The following is a 16,900-nucleotide window of genomic DNA, read 5'->3' as shown; positions in this document are numbered from 1 at the left end:
GTTCCTATAAATTTGGCTCAGTTCCATGTATACTTTAGAGATGAGGCCTTTATCAGAGACACTGGTTGTAGAGATTTTCTCCCAGTTTTCTTCTTCCCTCCTAACCTTTGTTGCATTGGCTTTTTTTATGCAAAAACTTTTCAATTTAACATAATCAAAATTATTCATTTTGCATTTTGTAATGCTCTCTATCTCTTGTTGTGTCATGAATTCTTTGCTTTTCCATAAATCTGATAGGTAAACTATTCCTTGCTCTCCCAAATTGCTTATAGTATCAGCCTTGATTCCCAAGTCATGGACCCATTTTGACTTTATTTTAGTATATGGTATAAGATATTGGTCTATGCCCAGGTTCTGCCATCATTTTCCAATTTTCCCAGCGGTTTTTGTGAAATAGTGAATTCTTAGCCCAGAAGCTGGATTCTTTGGGTTTATCAAAGAGCAGATTGCTATAGCTGTTGACTACTGTGTCTTGTATACCTCACCTATTCCATTGATCCACCACTCTGATCTTAGCCAGTACCAAGTAGTTTTGATGACTGCTGCTTTATAGTACAGTTTAATATCTGGTGTGGCTAGGCCACCTTCCCTAGCATTTCTTTGCATTAATTCCCTTGATATTCTAGACCTCTTGTTCTTCCAGATGAATTTTGTTATTATTTTATCCAGCTCTGTAAAATAACTCTTTGGTAGTTTGATTGGTATGGCATTGAATGAGTAAATTAATTTAGGTAAAATTGTCATTTTTATTATATTAGCTCGGCCTAACCACAAGCAACTGATCATTTTCCATTTGTTTAGGTCTGACTTCATTTGTGTAAAAAGTGTTTCATAATTATGTTCATATAGGCCCTGGGTTTGTCATGGCAGGTAGACTCCCAAATATTTTATAGTGTCTAGAGTTACTTTAAATGGAATTTCTCTTTCCATCTCTTGCTGCTGGGCTTTACTAGTAATGTACAGGAATGCCGAGGATTTATGTGGGTTTATTTTATATCCTGCAACTTTGCTAAAGTTGTTTATTATTTCAAGTAGTTTTTTACTTGATTCTCTAGTATTCTCTAAGTAAATCCTCATATCATCTGCAAAAGTGATAATTTAGTTTCTTTTTTGCCTATTCTAATTCCTTCCATTTCTTTTTCTTCTCTTATTGCTATGGCTAACAATTCTAGTACCAAATTGAATAATAGGGGTGATAATGGACATCCTTGTTTCAACCTGGATCTTACTGGGAATGCATCTAGCTTATCCCCATTACATATAATGCTTGCTGATGGTTTTAGGTAGATGCTATTTATAATTTTAAGGAAGGCTCCATTTATTCCTATGCTTTCTAATGTTTTTAGTAGGAATGGGTGTTGCATTTTGTCAAAAGTTTTTTCTGCAGCTGTTGAGATAATCATATGGTTTCTGCCAGTTTTGTTGTTGACATGGTCAATTATGTTGATAGTTTTCTTAATATGGAACCAGCCTTGCATTCCTGGAAAAAATCCTACCTATCGTTGGCCCAAGCCATGGCGGCAGCAGTCTCGGTGGGGATTCCAGGCCGTGGGGGAGCCAGGTTGGGGCTGGAGCCTGCCGGGGAGGTCATCCACCTGAACGTGGGGGGCAAAAGGTTCAGCACCTCCCGCCAGATGCTCACCTGGATCCCCGACTCCTTCTTCTCCAGCCTCCTGAGCGGGAGGATTTCCACCCTGAAGGATGAGACTGGAGCAATCTTTATCGACAGGGACCCCACGGTCTTTGCCCTCATCCTCAACTTCCTGCGCACCAAGGAGCTGGACCCCAGGGGTGTCAACGGCTCCGTTCTCCTGCATGAAGCCCAGTTCTACGGGATCACCCCTCTGGTCTGGCGTTTGCAGCTCCGGGAGGAACTGGACCGGTCATCCTGCGGGAATGTCCTTTTCAACGGATACTTGCCCCCACCAGTGTTTCCGGCCAAGCGGGGAAGCCGCACAGCCTCGCAGGTCCCCAGCTGTCAGGCGGCCGGCCAGCCCCTGTGCGCCGCAGCCACACCATGCCTCCCAAGTTGGGTAACGCAGGGCTGCTGGGAAGGTTGCTGGAAGACAAGGCACCCCCCCCCCCCACCTCAGGGACTCCGGATGAGTCCCTGGTGCGGCTGGTCTGCGGTCACCACAACTGGATTTCCGTGGCCTACACACAGTTTCTGGTGTGCTACAGGCTGAAGGAGACATCAGGCTGGCAGCTGGTGTTCTCAAGCCTGAGGCTGGACTGGCCCATTGAGCCTCTGGCACTGACTGCCCGTGTCCCCGGTGGTGCCCTGGGCGAGCATGACAAGATGGTGGCTGCCGCTGCTGGCAGTGAGATCCTGCTCTGGGCCCTGCAAACAATGGCAGTGAGATCGGCGTGTTCCAGCTGGATGTTCCCGTTGAGTCTCTGTTCTTCGTGGGAAACCAACTCATTGCTACCAGCTCCACAGGCCGCATCGGGGTCTGGAATGCCGTCACCAAGCATTGGCAGGTCCAGGAGGTCCAGCCACGATGCCGCCGGCTCCTTCCTGATGCTCAGCTGTAATAACGGAGCCATCTACTACTTAGATGTGCAGAAATTCCCCCTCAGGATGAAGGACAATGACCTGCTAGTGAGTAAACTGTACTGGGATCCGGCCCAGGATGGAGTCACTGCCCTCAGTGTCTATCTCACACCTAAGACCAGTGATAGCAGTAACTGGCTGGAGATAGCCTATGGCACCAGCTCTGGCGGGTCCGCGTGGTTGTGCAGCACCCAGAGACCGTGGGCTCAGGGCCCCAGCTTTTCCAGACTTTCACTGTGCCCCGCAGTCCTGTTATCAAGATTATGTTGTCTGAGAAGCACCTCATCTCTGTCTGTGCTGATAACAATCACGTGCGGATGTGGTCAGTGACCTGTTTTCGGGGTATCATCTCCACCCAGCCAGGCTCTACCCCTCTGGCCTCCTTCAAAATCCTGGCACTGGAGGTGGCCGACAGCCACGTGGGCTGCAGTGCTGGCAACGACATTGGCCCATACGGGGAGAGGGATGACCAGCAGGTTTTCATCCAGAAGGTGGTGCCTAACTCCAGCCAACTCTTTGTACGACTATCATCTGCTGGCCAGCGGGTGTGCTCCGTGCATTCCGTGGACGGCTGTCCCGCAACGGCCTTCACAGACTACGAGTGTGAGGGTTCCCGGAGGCTGGGCTCACAGCCCCGACGCTACCTCCTCACTGGCCAAGCCAACGGCAGCCTCGCCATGTGGGACCTTACCACAGCCATGAACCGGCTGGGCCAGGCTCCAGCGGGAGGTCTGACTGAGGAGGAGCTGTTGGAGCAGCTGGAACAGTGTGAGCTGGCTCCTCCTGGGCCGACAGTGTGGAGCCTGGCCCCTAGACCCTCACCCCGGGCTTCCATCTGCAGCTTCCAATCAGAGGCTAGCGTAGACTCCAATCTGAGTCATCAGGGGAGCCCAGGCCCCCCACAACCGGAGGCCCGGAGACAGGGGCCTGGTAGCTTTGTGGAACGGTGTCAGGAGCTAGCCTGGAGTGGGCCAGACTCCCGGCGGCCCCCCACACCAGCCCCCCAGCCTCATCCTGGCTCTGGGGGTCCTCTGTTACACCCAAAGGCTCCACTCAGCGAGACATCCTTCTGAATGCCTGGTCTGCCTAAGGGAGGATGTGCGAAGTGCCTTCAGATGTCTGTCCCCACCTGTCTGTCCATTGTCTTATTCCCTCTTGTCACCGTGGGGTCAGGGCTGGGGTCCCCATGGAGCCGTCACTGTTACAACCCTGCCACAAGAAGCCAAAGTCACCCTGCACTCTCCCCAATGCACACCAATAAAGTGTTCCCCATGGTTAAAAAAAAAAAATCCTACCTGTTGATAGTGTATTATTCTGGTGATAAGTTGCTGCAATCTTTTTGCTAAAATTTTATTTAAAATTTTTGCATCAATATTCATTAGGGAAATTGGTCTATAATTTCTTTCTCTGTTTTGGCTCTTCCTCGTTTGGGTATTAGTACCAGATTTGTGTCATAAAAAGAATTTGGTAGGGCTCCTTCTTCACCTATTTTCCCAAATAGTCTATAAAGTATACGAATTAATTGTTAATTATATGTTTGATAGAATTCACATGTTAAACAATTTGGCCCTGGAGATTTTTTCCTAGGGAGTTCATTGATGGCTTGCTCAATTTCTTTTTCTGAGATGTGGTTATTTAAATATTTTGCTTTCCCTTCTGTTAACCGGGGTGATTTATATTTTTGTAAGTACTCATCTATTTCCCTAAGACTGTCAAATCTATGGGCATACAATTGGGTAAAATAATTTCTAATTATTATTTTAATTTCCTCTTCATTGGAGGTGAATTTGCCCTTTTCATTTTTTATACTGGTAATTTGGTTTTCTTTTTTTTTTAATCAAATTAGCCAAAGGTTTATCAATTTTATTGTTTTTTTTCATAAAATCAGTTCTTAATTTTATTTATTAATTTAATAGTTTACTTAATTTAAATTTTATTAATCTCTCCTTTGATTTTCAGTATTTCTAATTTGGTATTTAATTGGGGATTTTCAATTTGTTCTTTTTCTAGTTTTTTCAGCTGCATGCTCATTGATCTCCTTTTTATCTATTTTATTCATTATTATAAGCATTTAGAGATATAAAACTTCCCCTAAGAACTGCTTTTGCTGCATCCCATACGTTATGGTATGTTGTCTCATTATTGTTATTCTCTTGAATGAAGTTATTAATTGTTTCTATGATTTGTTATTTGACCTACTCATTCTTTAGGATTAGATTAGTTTCCAAATAATTTTTAATTTATTTTCCATGGTTCTTTATTACAAATAATTTTTATTGCATCATGATGTGAAAAGGATGCATTGACTATTTCTGCCTTTTTGCACTGGATTATGAGGTTTTTATGTCCTAGTACATGGTCAATTTTTGAGTATGTGCCATATACCACTGAGAAAAAAGTATATTCCTTTTTATCCCCATTCAGTTTTCTGCATCATATCTGCCTTTTCTAAAATTCTATTCACCTCCTTAACTTCTTTCTTGTTTATTTTGAGGTTAGATTTATCAAATTCAGAGAGGTAGTGGTTGAGCTTCCCCACTAGTATAGTTTTGCTGTCTACTTCTTCCTGTAACTCCCTTAACTTCTCCTCTAAGAATTTGCATGCTATAGCACTTGGCACATATATGTTAAATAATGATATTGCTTCATTGTCTATGGTGCCCTTTAGCAGGATATAGTGTCCCTCCTTATCACTTTTAATTAGATCTGTCTTTGCTTTTGCTTTGTCTGTTTTTTTTTACTTTAGCTGAAGCATAATATATTATGCTCCAGCCTTTTACCTTTACCCTGTGTGTATCCCCTTGTTTCAAATGTATTTCTTGTAAACAGCATATTGTAGGATTATCGTTTTTAGTCCATTCTGCTATCTGCCTCCATTTTATGGGAGAATTCATCCCATTCACATTCATAGCTATGATTACTATCTGTATCTTTTTCTCCATCCTATTCCCCCCCGTTTATGCTTTTATTTCTCCCTTCCACCCCTCAAAAGAGTTTTGCTTTTGGCCACCACCTTCCTCAGTTTACCTTCCCTCTTGATTCCCCTCCCTTATCTTACCTTTTTCCCCTTGCTACTTCTTCCCTCCCTTCTGACCACCCCACCGCCTTTTCTTTCCTCTTTCCCTTCCTACTGCCTGTAGGACAAGTTTGATTTCTATACTTATCAGAGTATGTTATTCCCTTCTTGAACCAAATCCGATGGCAGTAAAGCTCAAATACTGCTCTTCTCTCTCCTTTCTTTTCCTCTACTATAATATGTTTTTGTGCCTCTTCCTGTGATGTAATTACCCTTTTCTACTCCCTCCTTACCTTGTCTCCCAGAACCATCCCTTTCCATCTCTTAATTATGTTTTTATTATATCAGTTATTTTATACTGACATCCACAGTCTATGTATATCCCTTTCAATTGTCATAATAACTGTACTATTCTCAAGATTGACAGATACATAACATATATAAAAAATATAATCCTATATAAGGATGTAAACAATTTGCCCTTTTTGATTAACAAGGGTTCCCCCCCCCATTTACGTTTTTATGTCTCTCTTGAGTTTTGTATTTGAAGATCAAATTTTCCATTGAGTTTTGGCCTTTTCATCAGGGAGATCTGGAATTCTCTTATTTCATTGAATGTCCATCTCCTTGCCTGCAAAATTATGCTCAGTTTTGCTGGGTAGTTGATCCTTGGTTGTAGTCAAAGCTCCTTTGCCTTTTGGAATATCATATTTCAATTTCTCCTGTCATTTAATGTAGAAGCTGCAAGATCCTGTGTGATCCTGACTGCAGTTCTGTGATATTTGAATTGTTTCTTTCTGGCTCTTTGCAATATTTTCTCCTTGACCTAATACTTCTGGAATTTAGCTATAATATTTCTTGGAGTTTTCAATTTGTGATCTCTTTCAGAGAGTGATGAGTGGATTCTTTCAATGACTATTTTACCCTCTGGTTCTAGGACCTCAGAGAAGTTGTCCTTGATGATTTCTTGGAAGATATTGTCCAGGCTTTTTTTTTCATCATGGCTTTCTGGTAGACCAATAATTCTTAGATTGTCTCTCCTGGATCTATTTCCCAGATCAGTTGCTTTTCCAATGAGATATTTCCCATATTCTTCTATTTTTTCATTCTTTAGATTTTGCTTGAGTGATTTTCGATGCCTCAGAAAGTCATTAGCTTCTATTTGCTCAATTCTAATTTTTAATGGATTGTTATCTTGATTTTGCTTCTGAGTCTCCTTTTCCATTTGGTTAATTTTACTTTTCAGGGCATCATTCTCTCTAATTATATTCTGAATCTCCTTAGCCATTTCACCAATTTTACTTTTTAAAGATTTGTTCGCATCAGTGAATTTTTTTCCATTTTTTTCTATTACCTCTCTAATTTGGTTTTTTAAATCCTCCTTGAGTTCTTCCAGGAATGCTTTTTGGGCTTGAGACCAGTTCACATTCCCTTTTGAGGTTTCAGACGTGGGTATAGTGTCCAACCTGTCCTCTTCTGAATTGGTATTTTGATCTTCTTCTGTCTCCATAAAAAGAATCAATAGTCCTCGGTTTCTTCGAGTGTTTCTTCATGTTGGTTAATTTTTCCTGGTTTTAAAGTGGATTTCTCCTTCTGGGGCTCAGGCAGCTCTGTCCCAGGCTTCTTGTTCTGGGAGTTTTGGACCTAGTTACTGGCTTTGTGTGCTATGGCCTCTGGTTTAGTAAGGTATGGGGGAGGGTGAGGTGTGGTCTCAGCCATTGTCTGTCCTGGTGTCTGTCACTTTCTCCTGACTGTGTGAAGGCACCTCTGGCTTCCTGGTGTTGACCTTTGCTGACTCCACTTCCCTGGGGCTCGGAAATTCCTGCTATTTGGCTCCTGAAGCCCCACTTCTGGCTCCTGTATTTCAGGGTTTCTCCTGAGGGAGCATTATGTCTGTGAGGAAGGGAGGGATGAGAGCCATTTTATTTCCTTATCATGTCTCCCGGGAGTTCGAGAAGGCGAGTTTCAAACCTTTAGACTGTGGCCTGCAAGCCTCAGGAGTAGATGTTCTCATGACTGCAGGCACTGTGCTGCTGCCTCTTGTAGCTCCAACAGACTCCCGTCCTGGGCTGGGAGGTCTGGGGATCACCACCAATTTTGCATGCCCAGCCTGGATTGCCGGCTGAATTCCACAGCTGCTTCAGCTTTGTTGTGGTCTAGGGCAGCTCTGTGTGCCAGGTGCTCTCCCAGCCTACAGATCCATCCTGTCGACTCTGCAGACTCTCCTGGTTTGGAAATTTGCCCCACTCAGTCTACTAGTGGCTCCTGACTCCTTCAAATCTGCTCAGATTCACTTTTTTAGAGGTATCTGACAGAATTTGTGAGAGAGCTCTGGTAAGACTCTATTTTCACACAGCCATCTTGGCTCCACCCCCATTACTTCTCAAGTGTGCCTTTTTAAAAATAAAATCAGAAATTTCATGTAGAGAAATGATGAGGAGAAAATGGGGAATAATATAATTTTAAAAAGGTCACCCTTATGGTTTTGAACATAGGAGGAACTAGCCAGAATATAAGTGGTGTCAAAGGGTGTACATTTAGATTTTTGTGGGGGATAGTGAAAAAGAATCTCACCAGTCCCAATTGATGCTCCAACTCCAGCCCCAGATAAGCTATGGTGAGAGGGAAAGAGAAGCTTGTTCTACCGTTCTTATTCTTTTTTGAGCTCTTAAACTCAATCAATAATCCAACCAATAATCATTTATTTAGAACCTATTATGTCCTCCCTTGGCATTTTGCTAGGTGGTGGGGACAAAAATACTAGGAACTAAATAATCCCTATTATTTTTTAAAAATTAATTTATTTTTAGTTTTCAACATTTACTTCCATAAACTGTTGAGTTTTAAATTTTCTCCTCTTGCCTCCCCTCCCCCTCCCTGACTGTGTGCAATCTGATATAAGCTCTACATATACATTCATAGTAAACATATTTTTATATTAGTCATGTTGTAAAGAAGAATTAGAACCCATAGGAGGGACCATGAGAAAGAAGAAACAAAACAAAACAACAATAAAAAGAGAGAAAATTGTATGCTTTGACCTGCATTCAGACTCCAAAATTCTTTCTCTGGGTGTGAACAGCATTTTCCATCATGAGTCTTTTGGAGTTGTCTTAGATCCTTATATTGTTGAGAAGAGCTGAGTCTATCAGTCAGTCATCACAAAATGTGGCTGTTACTGTGTACAGTGTTCTTCTGGTTCTGCTCATTTATGATGCTGATACTCAGCATCATTTCATATAAGTCTTTCCAGGTTTTTCTGAAGCCTACCCGCTCATCATTTCTTATAGCATGATAGTATTCCACTACATTCACATACCACAGTTTGTTCAGTCATTCCCCAATTGATGGGCATCCCCTTAATTTCCAATTCTTGGCCACCACAAAAAGAGCTGCCATAAATATTTTTGTACATGTGGGTCATTTTCCTGTTTTTATGATCTCCTTGGAATACAGCCCTGGAAGTGGTATTGCTGGGTCAAAGAGTATGCACAGTTTTATAGCCCTTTGGGCATAGTTCCAAATTGCTCTCCAGAATGGTTGGATAAGTTCACAATTCCAATTTTTCCACATATTCTCCAACATTTATCATTTTCCTGTTTTGTCATGTTAACCAATTTGATAGGTGTGATGTGGTACCTCAGAGTTGTTTTAATTTGCATTTTTTTAATCAATAATGATTTAGAACATTTTTTCATGTAACTACAGATAGCTTTAATTTCTTTCTCTGAAAACTGCCTGTTCATATCCTTTGACCATTTATCAACTGGGAAATGACTTGTATTCTTATAAATTTGACTCAGTTCCCTACATTTTAGAAATGAGCCTTTATCAGACACTGGCTGTACAACTTCTTTCCCAGCTTTCTACTTTCCTTCTAATCTTGGTTGCATTGGCCTTGTTTGTATAAAAACTTTTCAATTTAATATAATCAAGATTATCCATTTTGCATTTCATAATATTCTCTGTCTCTTGTTTGGTCATAAATTCTTTCCTTCTCCATAAATCTGAGTAAACTATTCCTTGCTCTCCTAGTTCGCTTATAGTATGAGCCTTTATATCTAAATCATGTACCCATTCAAATTTTATTTTGGTGTAGAGTGTAAGATGTTGGTCTATGCCTAGTTTCTGCCATACTGTTTTCCAGTTTTCCCAGCAGTTTTTGTCAAATAGTGAGTTCTTATCCCAGAAGCTGGGGTGTTTGGGTTTATCAAACAATAGATTACTATAGTCATTGAGTATTGTGTCTTGTGTACCTAACCTATTCTGCTGACCAACCACTCTTCATTAGCCAGTACCAAGTAGTTTTGATGATTGCCACTTTATAATACAATTTAAGATATGGTATGTCTAGGCCACCTTTCCTTGCATTTCTTTTCATTAATTCCCTTGATGTTCTGGACCTTTTGTTCTTCTAGATGAATTTTGTTATTATTTTTTCTAGCTCTATAAAATAACTTTTTAGTAGTTTGATTGGTATGGCACTAAATTAGTAAATTAACTAAGGTAGAATTGTCATTTCTATTACATCAGCTCAGCCTGCCCATGGGCAACTGATATTTTTCCAGTTATTTAAATCTGACTTTATTTGTGTGAAAAATGTTTTGTAATTGTGTTCATATAATTCCTGGGTTTGTTTTGGCAGGGAGACTGCCAAATATTTTATGATGTCTACAGTAACTTTAAATGGAAATTCTCTTTGTATCTCTTGCTGTTGGACTTTGTTAATAATATATAAAAATGCTGGTGTTTTATGTGGGTTTATTACATATCCTGCAATTTTGCTAAAGTTTATTGTTTCAAGTAATTTTTTACTTGATTCTCTAGGATTCTCCAAGTAGACCATCATATCATCTGCAAAGAATGATAGCCTTGTTTCTTCTTGACCTATTCTAATTCCTTCAATTTTTTTCTTCTCTTATTGTTAAAGCTAACATTTCTAGTGCAATATTGAATAACAATGGTGATAATGGACATCCTTGTTTCATACCCAATCTTATTGGAAATTCTTCTACCTCATTCCCATTACATATAATGCTTGCTAAAAGTTTTAGATGGATGCTAATCCATTTATTCCTATGCTCTCTAGTGTTTTTAATGGAAATGGGTGTTATATTTTGTCAAAAGCTTTTCCTGCATCTATTGAGATAATTATATGATTTCTGTTAGTTTTGTTGTTGATATGGTCAATTATGCTGATAGTTTTCCTAATACTGAACCAACTCTGCATTCCTGGAATAAATCCTACCTGGTCATAGTGTATTATCTTCAAAGATAAGTTGCTGTAATCTCTTTGCTAATATTTTATTTAAAATTTTTGCATCTATATTCATTTGGGAAATTGGTCTATAATTTTCTTTCTCTGTTTGGCTCTTCCTGGTTTAGGTATCAGCATCATACCTGTATCATAAAAAGAATTTGGTAGGACTCCTTCACCCATTTCCATGTTGGAATTAATTGTTCTTTAAATGTTTGATAGAATTCACCTGTAAATCCATCTGGACCTGATATTTTTTCTTAAGGAGTTCATTAATGGCTTGTTCAATTTCTTTTTCTGAAATGGGGTTATTTAAGTATTTTCTTTCCTCTTCTGTTAATTTGGGCAATTTATATTTTTCTGTTTCATTAAGATTGTCAAATTTATTGCACACAGTTTGGTGAAATAGCTCCTAATTATTGTTTTGGTTTCCTCTTCATTGGCAGTGAATTCACCCTTTTCATTTTGGATACTGGTAATTTTGTTTTCTTCTTTCTGTTTTTTTAATCAAATTAACTAAAGGTTTATCTGTTTTATTGATTTTTTTTCATAAAATCAATTCTCAGTTTTATTTATTAGTTTTCTTTAGGTTTTTAAATAGTTTTCTTAATTTCAATTTTATTAATCTCTCCTTTGGTTTTCAGAATTTCTAATTCAGTATTTAATTGGGGATTTTTAATTTGTTCTTTTTCTAGCTTTTTTAGTTACATGCCCAATTCATTGATCTCTTTTTTCCCTATTTTATTCATGTAAGCATTTAGAGATATAAAACTTTCCCTAAGAACTGCTTTTGCTGCATCCCATAAGTTTTGGCATATTGTCTCATCATCATCATTCTCTTGGATGAAGTTATTGTTTCTGTGATTTGTTGTTTTACCCACTCATTCTTTAGGATTTGATTAATTTCCAATTAACTTTTATTCTATTTTCCATTGCCCTTTATTACATGTAATTTTATTGCTTCATGATCTGAAAAGGATGCATTTAATATTTCTGCCTTTTTGCATTGGATTGGAAGTTTTTGTGCCTTAATATGTGCTCAGTTTTTGTGTAGGTGCCATGTACTGCTGAGAAAAAGGTATATTCCTTTCTGTCCCCATTCATTTTTCTCCAAAGGTCTACCATATCTAACTTTTCTAAAATTCTGTTCATCTACTTAACTTCTTTCTTGTTTATTTTGTGCTTAGATTTATCTAGTTCAGAGAGGGAGAGGTTCAGGTCCCCCACTAGTAGAGTTTGGTGTCTGTTTCTTCCTGTAACTCCCTTAACTTCTCCTCTAAGAATCTGGATGCTATACCACTTGGTGCATATATGTTTAGTAATGATATTATTTCATTGCTTATGACACCTTTTAGCAGGATGTATCTTCCTTCCTTATCTCTTTTAATTAGATCTCTTTTTGCTTTAACTTTGTTGGAGATCAGGATTGCTACCCCTGCTTCTTTATTTTTACTTCAGGTGAAGCATAATATATTCTGCTCCATCCTTTTACCTCTACTCTGTGTGTTTCCTTCTGCTTCAGGTGTGTTTCTTATAAACAACATATTGTAGGATTATGGTTTTTAATCCATTCTCCTACCTACTTCCATTTTTGGATTTATTGGTTTTCTTGGTTCACATTCAGTTATGATTACTATTTGTCTTTCTTTCCATCGTATTCCCTCCCGCTCTGTTTATGCTTTTCTCTCTTCTTTCTCCCTTTCCTTCCTCACTAGAATTTTGCTTTTGACCACTGCCTCCCACAATCTGTCCTCTCTTCTATCAGCCCCCTCCCTTTTCTTCCCCTCTTCTCTTACTACTCATTCCCTTCCTTCTATCCACTCCCTCCCTTTTCTTTTCCCTTTCCCTTTCTACTTCCTATAGAGATATACCTATATCTATACCTAACTGATTATGTTATTCCCACTTTGAGCCAAATCCGAGGAGAGTAAGGTTCAAACAATGCTCATCTCCTTCTCTTCTTTCCCTCTATTGTAATAGGATTTTTTTGCCTCTTCAAGTGATGTAATTTACTCTTTTCTGCATCTTCTTTTCTCCCAGTATAATCCCTTTTCACCACTTAATTAGATTTTTTTATCATCACATCAAAGTTAGCTTATACCCGTGCCTTCTGTCTATGTATACTCCTTTTAAGTGGTGTAACAAAGTGTATCAGCAAGGCAATAATCACAATATAGATGATAATTGTCAAAATGTCTATGTGGTTCTGTATGGCAAAATATACAAGACTTACCACGTAGAAGGTAGAAGAAGTAAACCATTTATTCAGACGCCAGAGGACCAGATCCCATAACCAAGGAACCAACTCACACAACCGATAAGCCCACTTTATCATAACAGCAAGGAACTTAAAACACAATATCACAGCATGGAGCCTCACCATCCCAAAACCACCCCACTGCTGGGGCCTTCCCACAAATACACTCACAACCACCACACATCTGTTCTTTCCCTCAGCTCTAACTGTAGTAACTGTTCTAACTGTAGTAACTGTACTCTCAGCATTTCCTGTGACACAGCTTCCTTTTTCCTCTCAGCAAGCTCCTCCCACCACATGTGACTTAGGAGGTTACATGGCCTGTTAATGGGTGGGAAAGATCTTTAAATCTAAATTGCTATTACACAAAGATATAGTTCTCAAGAGTTATAAATACCATCTTCCCTTGTAGGGATGTAAATAGTTTGCCCTTATTGAATAACATGTTGTTTTTTTTTTCTTTCCTGTTTACCTTTTTATGCCCCTCTTGAGTCTTGTATCTGAAGATCAAATTTTCTGTCGAGCTCTGGTCTTTTCATCAGGAAGGTTTAGAAATCCCCTATTTCATTGAATGGCCGTCTCCTCCTCTGAAAGATTATGCTCAATTTCTCTGGGTAGTTGATTCTTGGTTGTAATCCTAGCTGCTTTGTCTTAAGGCATATCATATTCCAAGTCCTCTGATCTTTTAATGTAGATGCTGCAAGGTCCTGCAGAATCCTAACTGTGGTTTCACGATATTTAAATTGTTTCTTTTTGGTTGCTTGCAGTATTCTCTCTTTTACCTGATAATTTTAGAATTTGGCTACATGATTCCTTGGCATTTTTAATTTGGGATCTCTTTCAGAAGGTGATTGGTAGATTCTTTAGATGACTATTTTACCATCTGGTTCTAGGGCCTCAGGTCAGTTTTCCTAGCTTATTTTTTGAAAGTTCCTGTCCAGGCTCTTTTTTTGATCATGACTTTCAGGTAGACCAATAGTTCTTAAATTATCTCTTCTGGATCTATTCTCCAGGTCAATTTTTTCCAATGAGGCATTTTATGTTTTCTTCTATTTTTTCATTCTTTTGTTTCTGTTTCACTGATTTTGATATCTTATAGCATCATTAGCTTCCACTTTCCCAATTCTAATTTTTAACAAATTGTTTTCTTCTATTAAATTTTATACCTCCTTTTCCATTTGGCCCATTTTCCTTTTTAAGGAATTCTTCTCTTCAGTGAGTTTTTGTGCCTCCTTTTCCATTTGGCCAATTGTATTTTTTTTTTTTTACTAGAAACTCATGAGTAAACATGGACATTTCATTATACAAAGGCAAGAAGTTGGGAATTATACATGAATCCACAAATCTACTACACATATCTTGTTTCTTTTAATAGAAGTCATATTTAATATAGTAGTACCAACATTGCCCTGCTTGCCTGCATCCCTTTCTGAATTCCACTATGGTCTCTTCTATTTTTTTTAATTTAATTTATTTATTTAACATATTTAGTTTTCAGCATTGGTTTTCACAAGAGTTTGAATTGCAAATTTTCTCCCCATTTCTACCCTCCTCCCCACTCCAAGATGGCATATATTCTGGTTGCCCTGTTCCCCAGTTGGCCCTCCCTTCTGTCACCCTACTGCCCTCCCATCCCCTTTTCCTTTCCTTTCTTGTAGGGCAAGATAAATTTCTATGCCACATTGCCTGTGTATCTTATTTTCTAGTTGCATGCAAAAACTTTTTTTTGTTGTTTTTAAACATCTGTTTTTAAAACATTGAGTTCCAAATTCTCCCCGCTCCTCCTTTCCCACCCACCCTCCCTAAAAAGTCAAGCAATTCAACACAGGCCACATGTGTATCATTATGTATAACCTTTCCACAATACTCATGTTGTGAAAGACTCACTATATTTTGCTCCTTCCCAACCCATCCCCCTTTATTGAATTTTCTCCCTTGACCCTGTCCCCTTTCAAAAGTATTTGTTTTTGATTACCTCCACCTCCATCTGCCCTCCCCTCCATCATCCCCTCCTTTTTTATCTTCTTCCTCCTTCTTTCCTGTGGGGTAAGATACCCAATTGAGTATGTATGGTATTCTCTCCTCAGGCCAAATCTGATGAGAGCAAGATTCACTCATTCCCCCCTCACCTGCCCTCTCCCCTACTCCCCCAGAACTGCTTCCTCTTGCCACCTTTATGTGAGATAATCCACTCCATTCTATCTCTCCCTATCTCCCTCTCTCAATATATTCCTCTCTCATCCCTTAATTTGATTTTATTTCTTTTAGGTATCTTCCCTTCATCTTCAACTCACCCTGTGTCCTCTCTCTCTCTCTCTCTCTCTCTCTCTCTCTCTCTCTCTGTATATATATATATATATATATATATATATATATATATATATATATATATGCATATTCCCTTCAGCTACCCTAATACTGAGGTCTCATGAATTATACACATCATCTTTCCATGTAGGAATGTAAACAAAACAGTTCAACTTTAGTAAGTCCCTTGCAATTTCTTGTTCTTGTTCTTTTTCTTGAATACCTTTTCATGCTTCTCTTGATTCTTGTGTTTGAAAGTCAAATTTTCTATTCAGCTCTGGTCTTTTCACTGAGAAAGCTTGAAAGTCCTCTATTTCATTGAAAATCCATATTTTGCCTTGGAGCATGATACTCAGTTTTGCTGCGTAGGTGATTCTTGGTTTCAATCCTAGCTCTGTTGACCTCTGGATATAGTATTCCAAGCCCTTCGATCTCTTAATGTAGAAGCTGCCAGATCTTGGGTTATTCTGATTGTGTTTCCACAATACTCAAATTGTTTCTTTCTAGCTGTTTGTAGTATTTTCTCCTTGATCTGGGAGCTCTGGAATTTGGCAACAATATTCCTAGGAGATTTCTTTTAGGGATCTATTTGAGGAGGCGATTGGTGGATTCTTTCAATTTCTATTTTGCCCTGTGGCTCTAGAATATCGGGGCAGTTCTCCTTGATAATTTCTTGAAAGATGATATCTAGGCTCTTTTTATTTTATTTTATTTTTTTAAATGCAATTTATTTATTTAACATATTTGGTTTTCAGCATTGATTTTCACAACAGTTTGAATTACAAATTTTCTCCCCATTTCTGCCCTCCCCCCCCCACTCCAAGATGGCTTATATTCTGGTTGCCCTGTTCCCCAGTCAGCCCTCCCCTCTATCACCCCCCTCCCCTCTCATCCCCTTTTCCCTTCCTTTCTTGTAGGGCAAGATAAATTTCTACGCCCCATTGCCTGTGTATCTTATTTTTTAGTTGCATACAAAAAGTTTTTTTGTTTTTGAACATCTGATTTTAAAATTTTGAGTTCCAAATTCTCTCCCCTCTTCCCTTCCCACCCACCCTCTCTAAGAAGTTGAGCAATTCAACCTAGGCCACACATGTATTATTATGTATAACCCTTCCACAATACTCATGTTGTGGAAGGCTAACTACATTTTGCTCCTTCCCAACCCATCCCGCTTTATTGAATTTTCTCCCTTGACCCTGTCCCCTTTCCAAAGCGTTTGTTTTGATTACCTCCACCCCCATCTGCCCTCCACTCCATCATCCCCCTGCCTTTTATTTTTTTTTTTATCTTCCTCCCTCTTCTTTCCTGTGGGGTAAGATACCCAACTGAGTATGTATGGTATTCCCCCTCAGGCCAAATCTGATGAGAGCAAGGTTCACTCATTCCCCCCTCACCTGCCCTCTCCCCTCCTCCCACGGAACTGCTTCCTCTTGCCACCTTTATGCGAGATAATCCTCCCCATTCTATCTCTCCCTATCTCCCTCTCTCAGTATGTTACTCTCTCATCCC

General features: G+C 39.4%; 2 protein-coding genes across 2 annotated transcripts in view; both read left to right on the top strand.

Moving 5' to 3' along the window:
* SUSD1 (sushi domain containing 1) overlaps positions 1-16,900 on the top strand; it is a 278,160-nt gene that overhangs the window by 104,846 nt on the left and 156,414 nt on the right. The gene's annotated exons all lie outside the window — the stretch shown is intronic.
* On the top strand, positions 1,515-3,627 carry LOC118828358 (SH3KBP1-binding protein 1-like). The gene is given in 5 exon segments (XM_036734951.1): positions 1,515-1,950; positions 1,953-2,345; positions 2,348-2,498; positions 2,500-2,723; positions 2,726-3,627. Coding segments are annotated over 5 exon segments (2,106 nt in total).

This window comes from Trichosurus vulpecula, chromosome 1 (assembly GCF_011100635.1).
Source record: "Trichosurus vulpecula isolate mTriVul1 chromosome 1, mTriVul1.pri, whole genome shotgun sequence".
In the NCBI taxonomy this organism is placed as follows: Eukaryota; Metazoa; Chordata; class Mammalia; order Diprotodontia; family Phalangeridae; genus Trichosurus; species Trichosurus vulpecula.
Note: the sequence above shows the minus strand (reverse complement) of the source record. Positions and strands in the feature narration are given on the sequence as shown.